General features: G+C 38.6%; 1 protein-coding gene across 1 annotated transcript; it reads left to right on the top strand.

The window, feature by feature from the left end:
- Window positions 1-1,013: 1,013 nt before the first annotated feature.
- LOC131638650 (uncharacterized) lies at window positions 1,014-1,514 on the top strand. The gene has a single exon (XM_058909217.1). The coding sequence runs from the start codon at window positions 1,014-1,016 to the stop codon at window positions 1,512-1,514; it is 501 nt and encodes a 166-aa protein (XP_058765200.1).
- Window positions 1,515-15,636: the final 14,122 nt, after the last annotated feature.

Genomic DNA, 15,636 nt, shown 5'->3' with positions numbered 1-15,636 from the left:
TGACACTTTAAAGTATTCTGATTGGATGTCCGATTAACATTTCTTTATACCGACAGTGCACTATCATAAAACTCTATTAATATTTTAATATTTAAAAAATTGTGAGTAGTTAATTTACTTGGATTAAAGGAATCAACATTGATAGAGTCAAAGAAATGTTTTTGATTGAGTCTAAAATAATATGATCATCCAAAAGAGTCAAAGAGGTAAGACTGCGGAAGTGGGGGACACAGTAGATTGTAGTGCGACAGGTGGTGAGCATGGTTTGGCAGATATGCATGCAGAAAACTTTGATATTATAGAGATGGATGAGCCTCCGGACATCAATTTACAAGCTACAATTTTAGAGAATTCCTTAGCTCGAAACTCCTCGCATATTCTCGAAAGGATTCAGGAAGGAGAGTTACAGGAGAATATTAATAAGGGGAAGCTGGTAATAGATGTGGAGACAGTTAGTGGATCTGAACTAATTGTTTAACCGTCCCTGCTAATTTATTATTATTATGATGTGTACAAATCCTAAGTTCATGGTTTGGAATTGCAGAGGAGCTGCTAGCAATTCCTTCTATCGTTACTGTAAGCATTATGTGAATAATTACAAACCAGCTGTTTTGGTATTGGTGGAAACAAGGTGCAATCCCATGAAACTCAATAGTTCGATTAAGAAATTGGGTTTTGATGCAATGGAAAGTGTTGACAATAGAGGCTTTGTGGGTGGAATAGTGGTGGAGTGGAAGACGAATGACTTGAATATGCAAGTTTTGCAGACTAGCAATCAATTTATTCACATGAAGGTCACCGGGGATAAGAGGGAGTATTGGTTTTTTACTGCTCGTTATGCTAGCCCACAGGATATGAATAAAAATAGGCTGTGGGAGGATTTGTTGAAGATAGCCGTGGGAATGAAGGAGCCATGGTTAATAGCTGGCAACTTTAATGATATTGCTCATCTTGAAGAGAAGAAATGAGGGGTTATTGCTTCAAGAAGAAGGTGTAGAAGATTCAGGGACAAAATGACTAGTTGCAAAGTTCATGATCTTAATACCAAGGGCCCCAAATTCACATGGAGAGGACCTCTCTACCATGGAGGGCAACATATTTATGAGAAATTAGACAGAGCTTTGATTAATGATAAGTGGAATATTTTGTTCCCAGAAGCTTTTGTTAAGGTGTTGGTGCGAGTGGAATTTTCTGATCATCACCCTATTCTCATTAATTTTTGCGAGGATAAGGTGTTGCATAAGAATAGACCATTTCGATTTGAGAACGCATGGATGTTAAATGATACTTATGATACTATGCTTAAAGAGTCTTGGAGAGGAGAGAACTCTTTTCTTAAAAACTTGCAGAATGTGGTGGATGGTATTGAGACGTGGAAATTCGAGACTTTTGATAAAATTAAGAGACTCAAACGTGAGGTGACGCGCATACTTGAAGGGATTCGGAGTAAGCTTCAGGTTCATGATAATAGGGTGGTTTGCGAAGGTTGGAAGCAAAATTGCAGGAGGATTTAAGTAACATTCTTAATAAGGAGGAATTGATGTGGTACCAAAGATCTAGAACCTCTTGGCTGGCTGATGGGGATCGAAACACGAGATACTATCATACAAAAACCATCTCTCGAAGGAAGAAGAACAGAATTTTAATGTTGAAGAATGATAGAGGTGAGTGGATCGAAGAAATGGAAGCCCTTCAACAGCATGTCACGCTGTTTTACCAAAATCTGTTTGCGTGCCCTAACTCTTGGAGCGCGAGGAATGTAACACCCCATAATTTCAGTTTATTAATTTAATTTGCATTTAAATTAAATAATTGGAATTTTAGTATTTTATTTGGATTTAATTGGAAAATGATGGAATAAGGGCTATTGGGCTTATGGTTTGATGTGAGTAAAAGATGGGTACTATTTAGTTAGGCCTTTTTACTAAGTGGTGTTCATTTTATTTTATTTTTCATAAAATAAGAAAAGGAACCATTTGGGGAGAGAAAGAGGAAGAACACGTGAAAAGGGCAAGAGAAGAGAAAGAGGCAAGAACGTGAAATCGGAAGGAGAGCATTCAAGAAATTCATAGAGGTAAGGGGGGACTCTTCCTTTTAGTATCTATTATGTGGTCTTAGGTAATAGGTAGATTGATGTATGGTTTGGTTCAATTAGACATTGGGATTGTTAGGTTAGGGTGTTATAATTTGGATTGAATTGATGATGATTGTGTGAAATATTTGGTTGATAATGAGTTTAAATGATGTTTAGTGGTGTATGATTGAATGTATGATGATTATATGCCTGTATGTGATGTTTGGGGTCGATTTTGGACTGAAACTAGGTGGAATCGTAGGGTCTGTCGCAGACCTGAGAATTACTGAAATCCCAGGTCCGCTGAGCGGAGGGGGTCCGTTGAGCGGAGGTCCCAACGTAGTTAGCTTCTGTTTGACGTCGCTAGAGGTCCGCTAAGCGGAGGTCTGAAGGATTTTGCTTCTGCCTTGCGTCGCTGAGCGAACCTTGCTGTGTGTGAAATTTTCCAAACATTCAAATAACGTAACTTTTGATCCGTGAATCATTTCTTAGTGTCGTTTTGGGCGTTGTGCAAGTAATTAAATGTTTTATATGATGAATGATGAATATGGGAAGTAGCCGACTTTATTTCCTTAAAACTCGATTTAATTACTTGATGAGAATTGAACATTGTGCGCATATGAGATAGGTGTGACAATGTATTTGATGTGATAAAGAATTGGTTGTGATTATTATTATGATTGTGATGAATGCATGACTATTTGAATGATGTTGAAAACATGTACATACTTATTTGGTGATGTGGTGTTGAGATGAATTGTCCATCGTGATTCGGTGATGTTTTTATGTATGTTATGTGTGTTTCATTCATTCATATGCATTTGATGTTGGATCCCGGTGATGTTTGGATCGTGGGTGGACATATTTCCCATTGTGCGGAAATTGTGTCGGTGGGCCGTATCTCGATGAGGCGTAGATCAATTAGGTGGATTGATTCCACGGTTTATTGGTACCACATGCATAGTGTCAGTTGTGTCATGTGCATTTCGTCATAACATGATTGTATGGATTTCTGTGTTATGTGTTGTAATCTATTATTGGGTGAATTGATGAATAATAGATGTGAATCTGAATATGTATAATTGGGTGAACGGTATATTATGATGCTTGTTACTTATGAATTGCATAATATTTACTAATTGAGAATGAGACTCACCCTTACATGTTGTCATTTTCAGATTGAGGAGTAGCGGCATTAGTGCTTGGTGAGGATGACTCGTAGAGTTTATCCGTTTATGTTGGGTCGTGTCGGTCATGCTCTGATCTTTAACACTGGGGAACGATAGTTTTAGAGCTTTTATGAGATTACTCCATTTTATTTGGTGTTGGATTATATTTCCATTTGGTTGTATTTGATGATGTTTCTTATTCCGCTGTGATAAACATGATTATGTTTTGGTGAACCGTTTCCTAATGAAGCATGACTTTGACCTTAGTTAAATTATCTGTTTTAAATAATTGTGGCACCCTTGTGTGTATGTTTTTACTTTGATTATTTATTTAAATTGTCGTGGGGTTTAGAAGGGTGTTACAATAGTGGTATCAGAGCTTGGTTGGTCATTTGAGTCAGAGTCTTAGTGTCAGTTAATCCCTCGTATGCGATTAGTGTAAGGTTGATACTATCGATACTTCTTGTTCTAATGAATATTGTTTTATATTTAGCAGAACAATGGCCAGAAGAGGTCGAAGAACCGACGATGCTATCGCTGAGGCTTTGGGCATGATTGCTAGTGTGCTGGGAGGAAATGCCAATGGAGTTGGTATTGGTGCTGACAGGCAGCTGAATAGTTTTCAGAGGAACAATCCTCCGTTGTTCAAGGGCACGCATGATCCTGAAGGTGCTCAGAAGTGGCTTAAGGAGATCGAGAGGATTTTCAAAGTCATCGATTGTGTTGAGAATCTGAAAGTGAGGTATGGTACACATAAGTTGTCCGAAGAGGCTGATGATTGGTGGATGGCTACCAGGGCTGAACTGGAGGCTGATGGTGTAGCTATTTCTTGGGCTGTGTTCAAAAGAGAGTTTCTGAGGAGGTATTTTCATGAGGACGTTCGAGGCAGGAAAGAGATTGAATTTTTGGAGCTGACTCAGGGTAATATGACGGTACCAGAGTATGCTTCGAAATTTGTTGAGTTGGCAAAGTACTACGTTCACTACAATAATGACGAGGCTAGTGAATTCTCAAAGTGCATCAAGTTTGAGAATGGTCTTCGTGATGAGATCAAGCAAGGAATCAGGTACCAGAGAATTCGGCAATTTGTCGATTTGGTGGACTGTAGTAGGATCTTCGAAGAGGATAACCTTAAGCTGAAGTCATCTCACTCTCGCGAGTTGGTTGACAAGAAAGGTAAGAAGCCTATGGATAGAGGTAAGCCATATGGTAGAGGAAATCCTAGAGCTGGGGATTGGAAGAGGCCTAGTGGAGGAGATTCTGGTGCTCCCGTTAGGTGCTACAACTGTGGTGAGACTGGGCATAGAAGGAATGAGTGCAAGAGTGGAGAAAAGAAATGCTTCAAGTGTGGTAAGGCGGGTCATATTGCTTCTGATTGTAGGATTAAGATCGTGACTTGCTACAATTGTGGCGAAGAGGGTCACATCAGTCCACACTACACTAAACCAAAGAAGGATTAGACTGGTGGGAAGGTCTTTGCTTTGTCTGGGTCAGATACTACTCCAGAAGATCGTCTGATTATTGATACTGGGGCGACTCATTCGTTCATTTCATTGGATTGTGCTAAACGATTGGGATTAGAAATATCTGTTATTCATGGAAGTATGATTATTGACACTCCTGCGTTGGGTTCAGTAACTACTTCTTCCGCATGTTTGAACTGTCCTATTGACATATTTGGTAGAAAGTTTGGAATGGACTTAGTGTGCCTTCCTCTTGAACAACTTGACGTCATTTTAAGGGTGAACTGGTTAGAATTTAATCGAGTTCATATCAATTGTTTTACGAAGACGGTTATCTTTCCTGAAGAGGTTAGTGTTGAGGATTTCACTATGTCGGTCAAACAGATGAATTTAGCGGTCAATGATGGAGCGGTGGTATTTATGTTGTGCTCTTCGATGGAACTGAAAGGGGGCGATAATACCGGTGAACTACGAGTAGTGAATGAGTATCCGAAAGTATTTCCAGAAGATGTTAGTGAGTTGCCACCTGAAAGAGAAGTGGAGTTCTCTATAGAATTGATTCCTGGAACTAGTCCTGTGTCGATGGCACCGTATCGCATGTCGGCATCGGAATTGGTTGAACTGAAGAAACAATTAGAGGAATTGTTGGAAAAGAAGTTTATTCGTCCTAGTGTGTCACCGTGGGGTGCACCGGTACTGTTGGTTAAGAAGAAAGAAGGTTCAATGAGACTATGTGTTGATTATAGACAACTGAACAAGGTGACAATCAAGAACCGATACCCGTTGCCGAGGATTGATGATTTGATGGATCAGCTGGTTGGAGCTTGTGTGTTTAGCAAAATTGATCCGAGGTCTGGATATCACCAAATTCGTGTGAAGGCGGAAGATATTCAGAAAACGGCATTTCGAACGAGGTATGGACACTATGAATATTCTATTATGCCATTTGGTGTTACTAATTCACCTAGTATTTTCATGGAGTATATGAACAGGATATTTCACCCGTATCTTGACAAGTTCGTGGTAGTGTTCATTGATGACATTCTAATTTACTCGAAGAGTGATGAAGAGCATGCATATCATTTAAGAGTGGTATTGGAGTTATTGAAGGAGAAGAAGTTGTATGCGAAATTGTCTAAATGTGAATTCTGGTTGAAGGAAGTAAGTTTTCTTGGCCATGTAATTTCGAAGAATGGTATCGCGGTGGATCCAACGAAGGTAGAAGCGGTATCTCAGTGGGAGATGCCGAAGAATGCTTCAGAGATTCGTAGTTTTCTTGGTCAGGCAGGTTACTATAGAAAGTTCATTGAAGGATTTTCAAAGTTGGCGTTACCAATGACTAAGCTAACGAGGAAAGGACAAGTATTTGTATGGGATTCCGAATGTGAAAAAGGTTTTCAAGAATTGAAGAAAAGATTGACAAGTGCTCCGATCTTAATTTTGCCTAATCCAATGAAGTCTTTCAATGTGTACTGTGATGCTTCACTGATGGGTTTAGGTGGTGTTTTGATGCAATATAAGCAGGTAGTGGCCTATGCTTCAAGACAGTTGAAAATTCATGAAAGGAATTATCCGACTCATGATTTGGAATTGGCGGCTGTGGTGTTTGTGTTGAAGCTGTGGAGACATTATCTCTATGGTTCTCGATTTTAGGTATTCAGGAATCATAAGAGTCTGAAGTATCTCTTCGATCAGAAAGAGCTTAATATGAGGCAGAGAAGATGGTTAGAATTTCTGAAAGATTATGATTTCGATTTGAATTACTATCCTGGTAAAGCAAATGTTGTTGCTGATGCATTAAGTAGGAAGTCATTGCATATGTCTATGTTAATGATGCGAGAATTGGATTTAATTGAGCAATTTCGAGATTTGAGTTTAGTATGCGAAAGTACTTCCAATAGTGTTAAGTTGGGAATGTTGAAGTTAACTAATAGTATCCTTGAGGAAATTAGAAATGGACCGAAATCTGACGTTGGCTTGGTTGATAAGTTGACATTGATTAACCAAGGTCGAGGAGGTGAATTCCAAGTCGATGAGAATGGTGTTATGAGGTTTGGAGACCGAGTGTGTGTACCCGATGTTGCTAAGATCAGAAAGAGTATTCTGGAAGAAGGACACCGAAGTGGATTAAGCATTCATCCTGGTGCTACCAAGATGTATCATGATTTGAAGAAGTTGTTTTGGTGGCCTGGAATGAAGAAGGAAATTGCTCAGTTTGTTTATGCTTCCTTAATTTGTCAGAAGTCGAAAATTGAGCATCAGAAGCCGTCTAGATTGATGGAACCGTTGTTTGTTCCGGATTGGAAGTGGGATGGAATTTCTATGGACTTTGTATCTGGTTTACCTAGAATGGTCAAGAATTGTGATTCTATTTGGGTTATTGTAGACCGGTTGACGAAATCTGCTCACTTTATTCCAATAAGAATGGATTATCCGATGGAGAAGTTGGCTCAGTTGTATGCTGAGAAGATAGTGAGTTTGCATGGTTTTCCGGCTAGTATTGTGTCTGATAGAGATTCGAGGTTTACTTCTAAGTTCTGGGCAGGATTGCAAGAAGCCTTAGGTACTAAGTTGAGGTTGAGTTCTACTTATCATCCGCAGACAGATGGTCAGACGGAGGGAACGATTCAATCGTTAGAGGACTTGTTGCGAGCTTGTGTATTGGAGAAAGGTGGTTCTTGGGATACTTATTTACCTTTGATTGAGTTTACCTACAACAATAGTTATCATTCGAGTATTGGTATGGCTCCGTTTGAAGCATTGTATGGTAGGAGATGTAAAACGCCGTTGTGTTGGTACGAATATGGAGAAAATGCGGTGGTTGGACCGGAGATTGTGCAACAAACTACAGAAAAGATCAAGATGATTCAGGAGAAGATGAGAGCTTCTCAGAGTCGTCAGAAAAGTTACCATGACAAAAGAAGGAAGGATATTGAATTTAAGGAGGGAGATCATGTGTTCATGCGAGTTACTCCGGTGACTGGCATTGGGAGAGCCTTGAAGTCGAAGAAGTTAACTCCGCGTTTCATTGGTCCATTTCAGATTACTAAGAAGATTGGGAAGGTTGCTTATCAGATTGCTTTACCGCCTGCACTCGCTAATTTGCATGATGTGTTCCATGTATCCTAGTTGAGGAAATACATTGTGGATCTGTCTCATGAGATTCAGGTAGATGATATACAGGTGCGAGATAATCTGACTGTAGAGACATTACCTATGAGGATTGAGGATCGTAAACTGAAGCAGTTGCGAGGTAAAGAGATAGCAACGGTGAAAGTGGTTTGGGGAGGGCCAGCCGGTGGAAATGTTACATGGGAGTTAGAAAGCCAGATGAAGGACTCTTACCCGGAACATTTTGTCTAAGGTATGTTTTCGAGGACGAAAACTCTTTTAGCGGGGGAGAGTTGTAACACCCCATAATTTCAGTTTATTAATTTAATTTGGATTTAAATTAAATAATTGGAATTTTAGTATTTTATTTGGATTTAATTGAAAAATGATGGAATAAGGGCTATTAAGTTTATGGTGTGATGTGAGTAAAAGAGTGGTGCTATTTGGTTAGGCCTTTTTACTAAGTGGTGTTAATTTTATTTTATTTTTCATAAAATAATAAAAGGAACCATTTGGGGAGAGAAAGAGGAAGAACAAGTGAAAAAGGCAAGAGAAAAGAAAGTGGCAAGAACGTGAAATCGGAAGGAGAGCATTCAAGAAATTCATAGAGGTAAGGGGGGGACTCTTCCTTTTAGTATCTATTATGTGGTCTTAGGTAATAGGTAGATTGATGTATGGTTTGGTTCAATTAGACATTGGGATTGTTAGGTTAGGGTGTTATAATTTGGATTGAATTGATGATGATTGTGTGAACTATTTGGTTGATAATGAGTTTAAATGATGTTTTGTGGTGTATGATTGAATGTATGATGATTATATGCCTGTATGTGATGTCTGGGGTCGATTTTGGACTGAAACTAGGTGGAATCGTAGGGTCTGTCGCAGACCTGAGAATTGCTGAAATCGCAGGTCCGCTGAGCGGAGGGGGTCCGCTGAGCAGAGGTCCCAACGTAGTTCGCTTCTGTTTGACGTTGCTAGAGGTCCACTAAGCGGAGGTCTGAAGGATTTCGCTTCTTCCTTGAGTCGCTAGCGAACCTTGCTGTGTGTGAATTTTTCCAAACATTCAAATAACATATCTTTTGATCCGTGAATCATTTCTTAGTGCCGTTTTGGGCGTTGTGCAAGTAATTAAATGTTTTATATGATGAATGATAAATATGGGCAGTAGCCTACTTTATTTCCTTAAAACTCGATTTAATTACTTGATGAGAATTGAACATTGTGCGCATATGAGATAGGTGTGACAATGTATTTGATGTGATGAAGAATTGGTTGTGATTATTATTATGATTGTGATGAATGCATGACTATTTGAATGATGTTGAAAACATGTACATACTTATTCGGTGATGTGGTGTTGAGATGAATTGTTCATCGTGATTCGGTGATGTTTTTAAGTAGAGTATGTGTGTTTCATTTATTCATATGCATTTAATGTTGGATCCCGGTGATGTTTGGATCGTTGGTGGACATATTTCCCATTGTTCGGAAATTGTGTTGGTGGGCCGTATCTCGATGAGGTGTAGATCGGTTAGGTGGATTGATTCCACGGTTTATTGGTACCACATGCATAGTGTCAGTTGTGTCATGTGCATTTCGTCATAACATGATTGTATGGATTTCTATGTTATGTGTTGTAATCTATTATTGGGTGAATTGATGAATAATAGATGTGAATCTGAATATGTATAATTGGGTGAACGGTATATTATGATGCTTGTTACTTATGAATTGCATAATATTTACTAATTGAGAATGAGACTCACCCTTACATGTTGTCATTTTCAGATTGAGGAGTAGCGGCATTAGTGCTTGGTGAGGATGACTCGTAGAGTTTATCCGTTTATGTTGGGTCGTGTCGGTCATGCTCTGATCTGTAACACTGGGGAACGATAGTTTTAGAGCTTTTATGAGATTACTCCATTTTATTTGGTGTTGGATTATATTTCCATTTGGTTGTATTTGATGATGTTTCTTATTCCGCTGTGATAAACATGATTATGTTTTGGTGAACCGTTTCCTAATGAAGCATGACTTTGACCTTAGTTGAATTATCTGTTTTAAATAATTGTGGCACCCTTGTGTGTATGTTTTTACTCTGATTATTTATTTAAATTGCCGCAGGGTTTAGAAAGGTGTTACATGGAGACAGACTCAAGTTACTTATCCCAAGATGGAGGAAGAAGATGTGCATAGGCTGAGTAGAGAGATTGATATGGCTGAGGTTAGGAAAGCTTTGTTCTCTATGAAACCTTGGAAAGCACCTGGGCCGGATGGTTTTCCTGCGGGCTTTTATCAAAAAGCGTGGGACACGGTTGGATCTAGTGTGTATGATCTTCTTACAAATTTGTGGAAGAAACCTAGCATGATAGCTGATATAAACAAGACAGAGATATGTCTAATTCCTAAAGTGGACAATCCAACGATGGTGCAATAGTTTCGTCCAATTTCGCTTTGTAACACGATCTATAAAATTGTTTCAAAAGTGATTATTGGACGACTTAAACATTTAATCAGTTTTTAGTCTCTCCCTTCCAGACTGGCTTTGTGTCGGGGAGGTCGATACACGAGAACATTATCATTGCAAATGAAGTCATGCATAGTATGCATAAAAAGAAAGGCAAGGGTGGTTTCTTTGCTATCAAGATAGACTTGACTAAAGCCTATGATAAGCTTAATTGGGAATTTATATGGAGAACATTAGAGGAGATTGGGCTGCCTGATAATATGATTAATGTAATTATGCATGGGATCACTACTGTTGAAACCAATGTGAATTTGAATGGAAATAAAGGCGATTTCTTCCGGCCTAATCGAGGTATTCGCCAAGGAGACCCGATATCCCCTTATATATTTGTTCTTTGTATAGATAAGCTTTCTCACCTCATAGATCATGCAGTGCATATCAAGAAGTGGAAACCTTTTAAAATGGGCAGTAGTGGTGTTGGCATCACACACCTTATATTTGCTGACGATCTCCTTATCTTTGGTAAAGCTAGTGAAAAGCAGATGCAATGTGTTAAACAAACTCTACATGACTTCTGCCAAATGTCGGGCCAGGAAATTAGCAGAGACAAAACTAGTATGTTATTCTCAGAAAATGTGAGCAAGAGTATTAGAACCAAGCTTACTACCCTGTTTGGTTTTGGAGAAACTAACAGCTTTGGTAAATATTTGGGAGTGCCTCTTAAAGGCAATTCTCTGAGGAAGGATGATTTTAACTACGTCATTGATCAGATTTCCATGAAGCTCTCTGGTTGGAAGGCGCGACATCTCTCTTTTGCAAGACGGATCACTCTCGCAAAAAGTGTCATGGAGGCTATCCCCATTTATCCAATGATGACAAATATGTTACCCAAGGCATGTATAAAAGAGATTAATAAGCTGCAGCGAAAGTTTATCTGGGGGTTACGGACGTTAAGAACAGTTATCATGCTATAGGTTGAGAGATCTTAATGCCATGAATGAGGCTTGTATTATGAAGCTTGGGTGTAAGATAATAAATAATGAAAAGGAGCTTTGGTGTGATATTCTCAGGAATAAGTGTAAAGCGGATGGTAGAAACGGTATGCTCAAAGCTAAGGGCAATGATTCAAGATTGTGGAAAGCTATAGTAACCACTCATACTAATTTAGTAGAGTGTGGATTTTGGAGGATTGGAGATGGTAAGACTATTAAGGCTTGGGAGGAACCTTGGGTGGATAAAGGTAAGTGCATTAACGAGCTTGATATTCAAATTCCAGAAACCTTGACTCATTATGTCGTTAGTGATCTGGTGGGAGAAGGTGGAGATTGGAATTGGGATCTGCTGGCTTGGTTACCCAATGAGATGAAATTAAAGATAAACAATATTCTTCCTGCTGATGATAACTATGGAGAAGATACTTTTTGTGTAGCAACAGAGGAAAATGGTCATTTTGCAGTCAAAACAATGTATAGGAATATGACTCAATTTGATAATCATGATAACAGCTTTGCTTGGGAAGAGGTGTGGCGCTTGAAGGTTCCTGAGAGAGTCAGGAGCTTTATATGTCTTCTTAGCCATGATAGGATTCTCACGAATCAAAGGAAGCACATGTGTGGTCTTGGATCGGCTTGTTGTAATTTATGTGGCCATGTCTGCGAAACATCTCTGCATGATCTGCGAGATTGTAAGGTTGCGAAGGATGCTTGGAAGGATTTGGTGCCAAGTTGTATCCGCCAATAAATTTTATCAGTTGGATCTCAAGGACTGGATAAGGCTAAATGTGGAGGATGGCGACATTAAAGGTACGAATTGGTGTAACATTTGGGCTATAGGTTGTCATACGCTATGGACATGGCGTAACAAGGAGATTCATGTGCTGGATTTCAAGAGACCTCTTTGTGGAAACAGAATCATTGCTGATAAGTTTAACGAGTATATGGCGGCTATGCATGTTAGAAATACAGTCATGATACAGGTGCAGCGGGTGGAGCAAGTTTGTTGGCATCGTCCGAAAACTGACTTCGTTAAGCTGAACATGGATGGAACGCGCGACAAGAATGGAATTACGGGATCTGGAGGCATTCTTCGCGATTATACGGGGAATTGGCTGCTTGGTTTTTCTAAGAAAACTGGTTACGGGAATGTTTTGAGTGCGGAACTATGGGGGATTTATGAAGGCATTAAGCTTGCTATTCAGGCTGGGTATCAAAGGGTAGAAGTTCATTCAGACTCTAAGCAAGTAGTGGAGCTCATCAACAATTTTGATAGGGGAAGCCAGGGAAGTTTGCAACTTGTTATCCAAATCCAGAATGTGTTATCCAGATGTCCTGATTTTGAGATTAGTCACACTAATAGGGAAGCCAATGGGTGTGCTAATGATTTAGCTAAAGCTGGGAGAAATCTCAGTGGTAGTATTACAGTTTTTATGATATTCCCTCCTTTGTTTTGAGTAGTTTTGAGAATGATCTTAAGGGGATGTCTTCCCCTAGGATTGTTGCTCCTTAGTGTTTTTCCCTAGGCTTAGGCCCTCTTCAACATAAAAAAAAATGATCATGGATTATGGAGAAAAAATTTAATAATTCAAAATTGGAATTATATAACTACTCCACAATAGGATGCAGGATATCATGACTCTGTTTGGTAAGACATGTTTTCAAGCTTATAGCTTATGTCTTATGTCTTATAAGCTCATATGATAATTTAGCCCCATTTAGTAACGGTCTTTTCATCACGAGCTTATAGCTTATTTTACTAGCTTATAGCTTATTTTTGAGACGCTATTTCAAATAGCATTTTAGCATATGTCTTATAGCTTATTACTTTTTCTTCCTTTTTTATCCTTATTATTTCAATTAAAATCCATTTTTAACCCTTATAATTTATTTTAATTTAAAATAAAATAATTATATATTAAATATCTTTTATGTCATTTTACAATTATAAGTTAATTGAACCGCTAATTTTACCAAACACTTCAATGAGCTTATAAGCTATCAGTCTCAACCATCCACTATAAGCTATAAGTCATCAGTCATCAGCCATCAGTCTAAGGTATAAGCTATCAGCTAGCTTATCAGTCAACCTCTATTTTTACCAAACAGACCCGTATGTCTTTAGCGCAATTCTTTTCAAAGGTACCATAAACACTCCTTGATCAATAGTAAGTAAATAAATAATAGAATAAATAATAAATAAATAAATAAATATCTAAAAGAAAATTGATGAGCTATTTCTTACATTAATTTGATATAAAGAATATTCTAGGATTGCTTGCTATAGTAACCGTAAATTTAGTAGCCAAACTACATAACAGTTAATTTGTAATTCCTTGTGTCGAAGCAGGTTGTTGCTCGAACACAAGGTGTGTCGAAGTGTGTAACAGTTTGTTACACATAAGTTTGTTTTTAAATCTAGATAGATTTGATTTGGATTTAAAATAGATTAGATTTGATTTAGTTCCAAAATAGGTATTTTGGGCTTTTGTGGTTTTGAGCTTTGGCTTAGGGAGAAAGCTAACCTAAATCTATAAATAGGGAGTAACCCTCATTATTTGTAATCAATTCATTATCTTGTATTCACTGAAGTTGCAGTTGCAAGTGAGTAACAGAGTTTCCACAGTTTGTGGGCAGAGAGAAACTCTGCACAAAATACTTTCTTCTTCTCTTTTAATCTCCGTAAACCCTAATCCTACTTTTGTTCTTATTTTATTCATTGTCATCTTTAACGATAAGAAATTACTCAAAGGTTTGAGATTCTAATTCCAACATCTGGTATCTAGAGCTCCGGTTAATCGATTCAAGGCAAGAAGAATGGCGATGGCAATGAATCATCCGAATGAGCATTTTACAGCAACACTTCCAATTCAGAAAGGAGATAACTATGAGAATTGGTGCAAGTAGATGAAAGTTGTATTCTGTTGTCAAGATCTTTGGGATCTTGTAAAAGAAAGGATAGAACCGCTTGCAGAAGGTGCAAAGGAGGAAGAAAAGGCTGCACATAAAGAATTGAAGAAGAAAGATTATAAAGCTCTCTTTATAATCCATCAATGTCTGAGTCCAGATAATTTTGAAAATGTTAGTGATATAGAATCTTCAAAAGAAGCTTGGGAGATTCTTGAAAAATCTTTTGGAGGTGCAGAAAAGGTGAAAGAGGTGAGGTTACAAACTCACAAGAGAACGTATGAATTGCTTCAGATGGAAGATAGTGAAAGCGTGACTGATTTCTTCACTAGGGTTATGAAACTAGTGAATCAAATCAAGACATGTGGAGAAGTATTAACAACAAGAGCTGTTGTTTCAAAGATCTTGAGGTCGTTATCCCCTAAGTTCGACCACATCGTGGTAGCCATAGAGGAATCAAAAGATTTGTCGAAATTAACAAAAAAAAGAGCTTCAAGGGACACTTGAATCTCATGAACAAAGAATGGCTGAAAGTGCTGCAGGCAGGTCGAAGAGCGATGTGGCTCTGCAGGCTCAGTCAGCAAACGAAAAGAAAGGCAAAGGAAGCTGGACTGGAAATAAAGGTAGAGGTGGCTACAACAATTTGACTGGTCAAAATTAGCAAGAAGGAAATTGGTCGACTCAGAGAAAGCCCTCTTACCAAGGCAACCAAAGAGGTGGTGCTGCAGGTAGAGGAAGAGGTGGTGGTCGAAAGCCTGACAAGAGTCACATTCAATGTTTCAATTGTCAGAAGTATGGTCACTATTCGACAACTTGTCCAGAAAAGAATAAAAGTCAAGAAAGTGATGCAAAGCTTGCAAAAAAAGAAGAAGAAGAGATGTTGCTGATGGTCACAACAAAAGATGAAGATAAATTCAAGGACCAATGGTACTTGGATTCAGGATGCTCATCGCATATGTCTGGAAGAAAAGATTGGTTTGTCAACATAAAACCCTCAATAAAGAACATTGAGAAATTTTCAAATGACAATACTCTAGCAGCTGAAGGTATTGGTGATATAATGATTACAAGGAAAGATGGAAAGAGGTCAGTAATATCCAATGTGTTGTACATACCAGGCATGAAGAGCAACTTACTCAGCATTGGGCAGTTGGTCGAAAAGAATTACAAAGTTCGATCAAAGACAAGATGATGAGAGTTATCGATGCAAGTGGGAGGTTAATCTTGAAGGCTCATATGTCACAGAATAGAACCTTCAAAATCGAACTCAGTATGATGGAGCACGAGTGCCTTGCAACTGCAGCTAGCAGAGATGAATGGATATGGCACTATCGACTAGGCCATCTCAACTTCAATGATATCAGAGACTTAAAAAGAAAGAATATGGTTTCAGGACTTCCAGAAATCAACATTCCAAACGGGGTATGTGAGGAATGTGTGCAGGCAAAGCATC

This window comes from Vicia villosa, unplaced genomic scaffold, assembly GCF_029867415.1.
Source record: "Vicia villosa cultivar HV-30 ecotype Madison, WI unplaced genomic scaffold, Vvil1.0 ctg.002359F_1_1, whole genome shotgun sequence".
NCBI classification, from domain to species: domain Eukaryota; kingdom Viridiplantae; phylum Streptophyta; class Magnoliopsida; order Fabales; family Fabaceae; genus Vicia; species Vicia villosa.
This window is presented reverse-complemented; position numbering and strand designations above follow the sequence as displayed.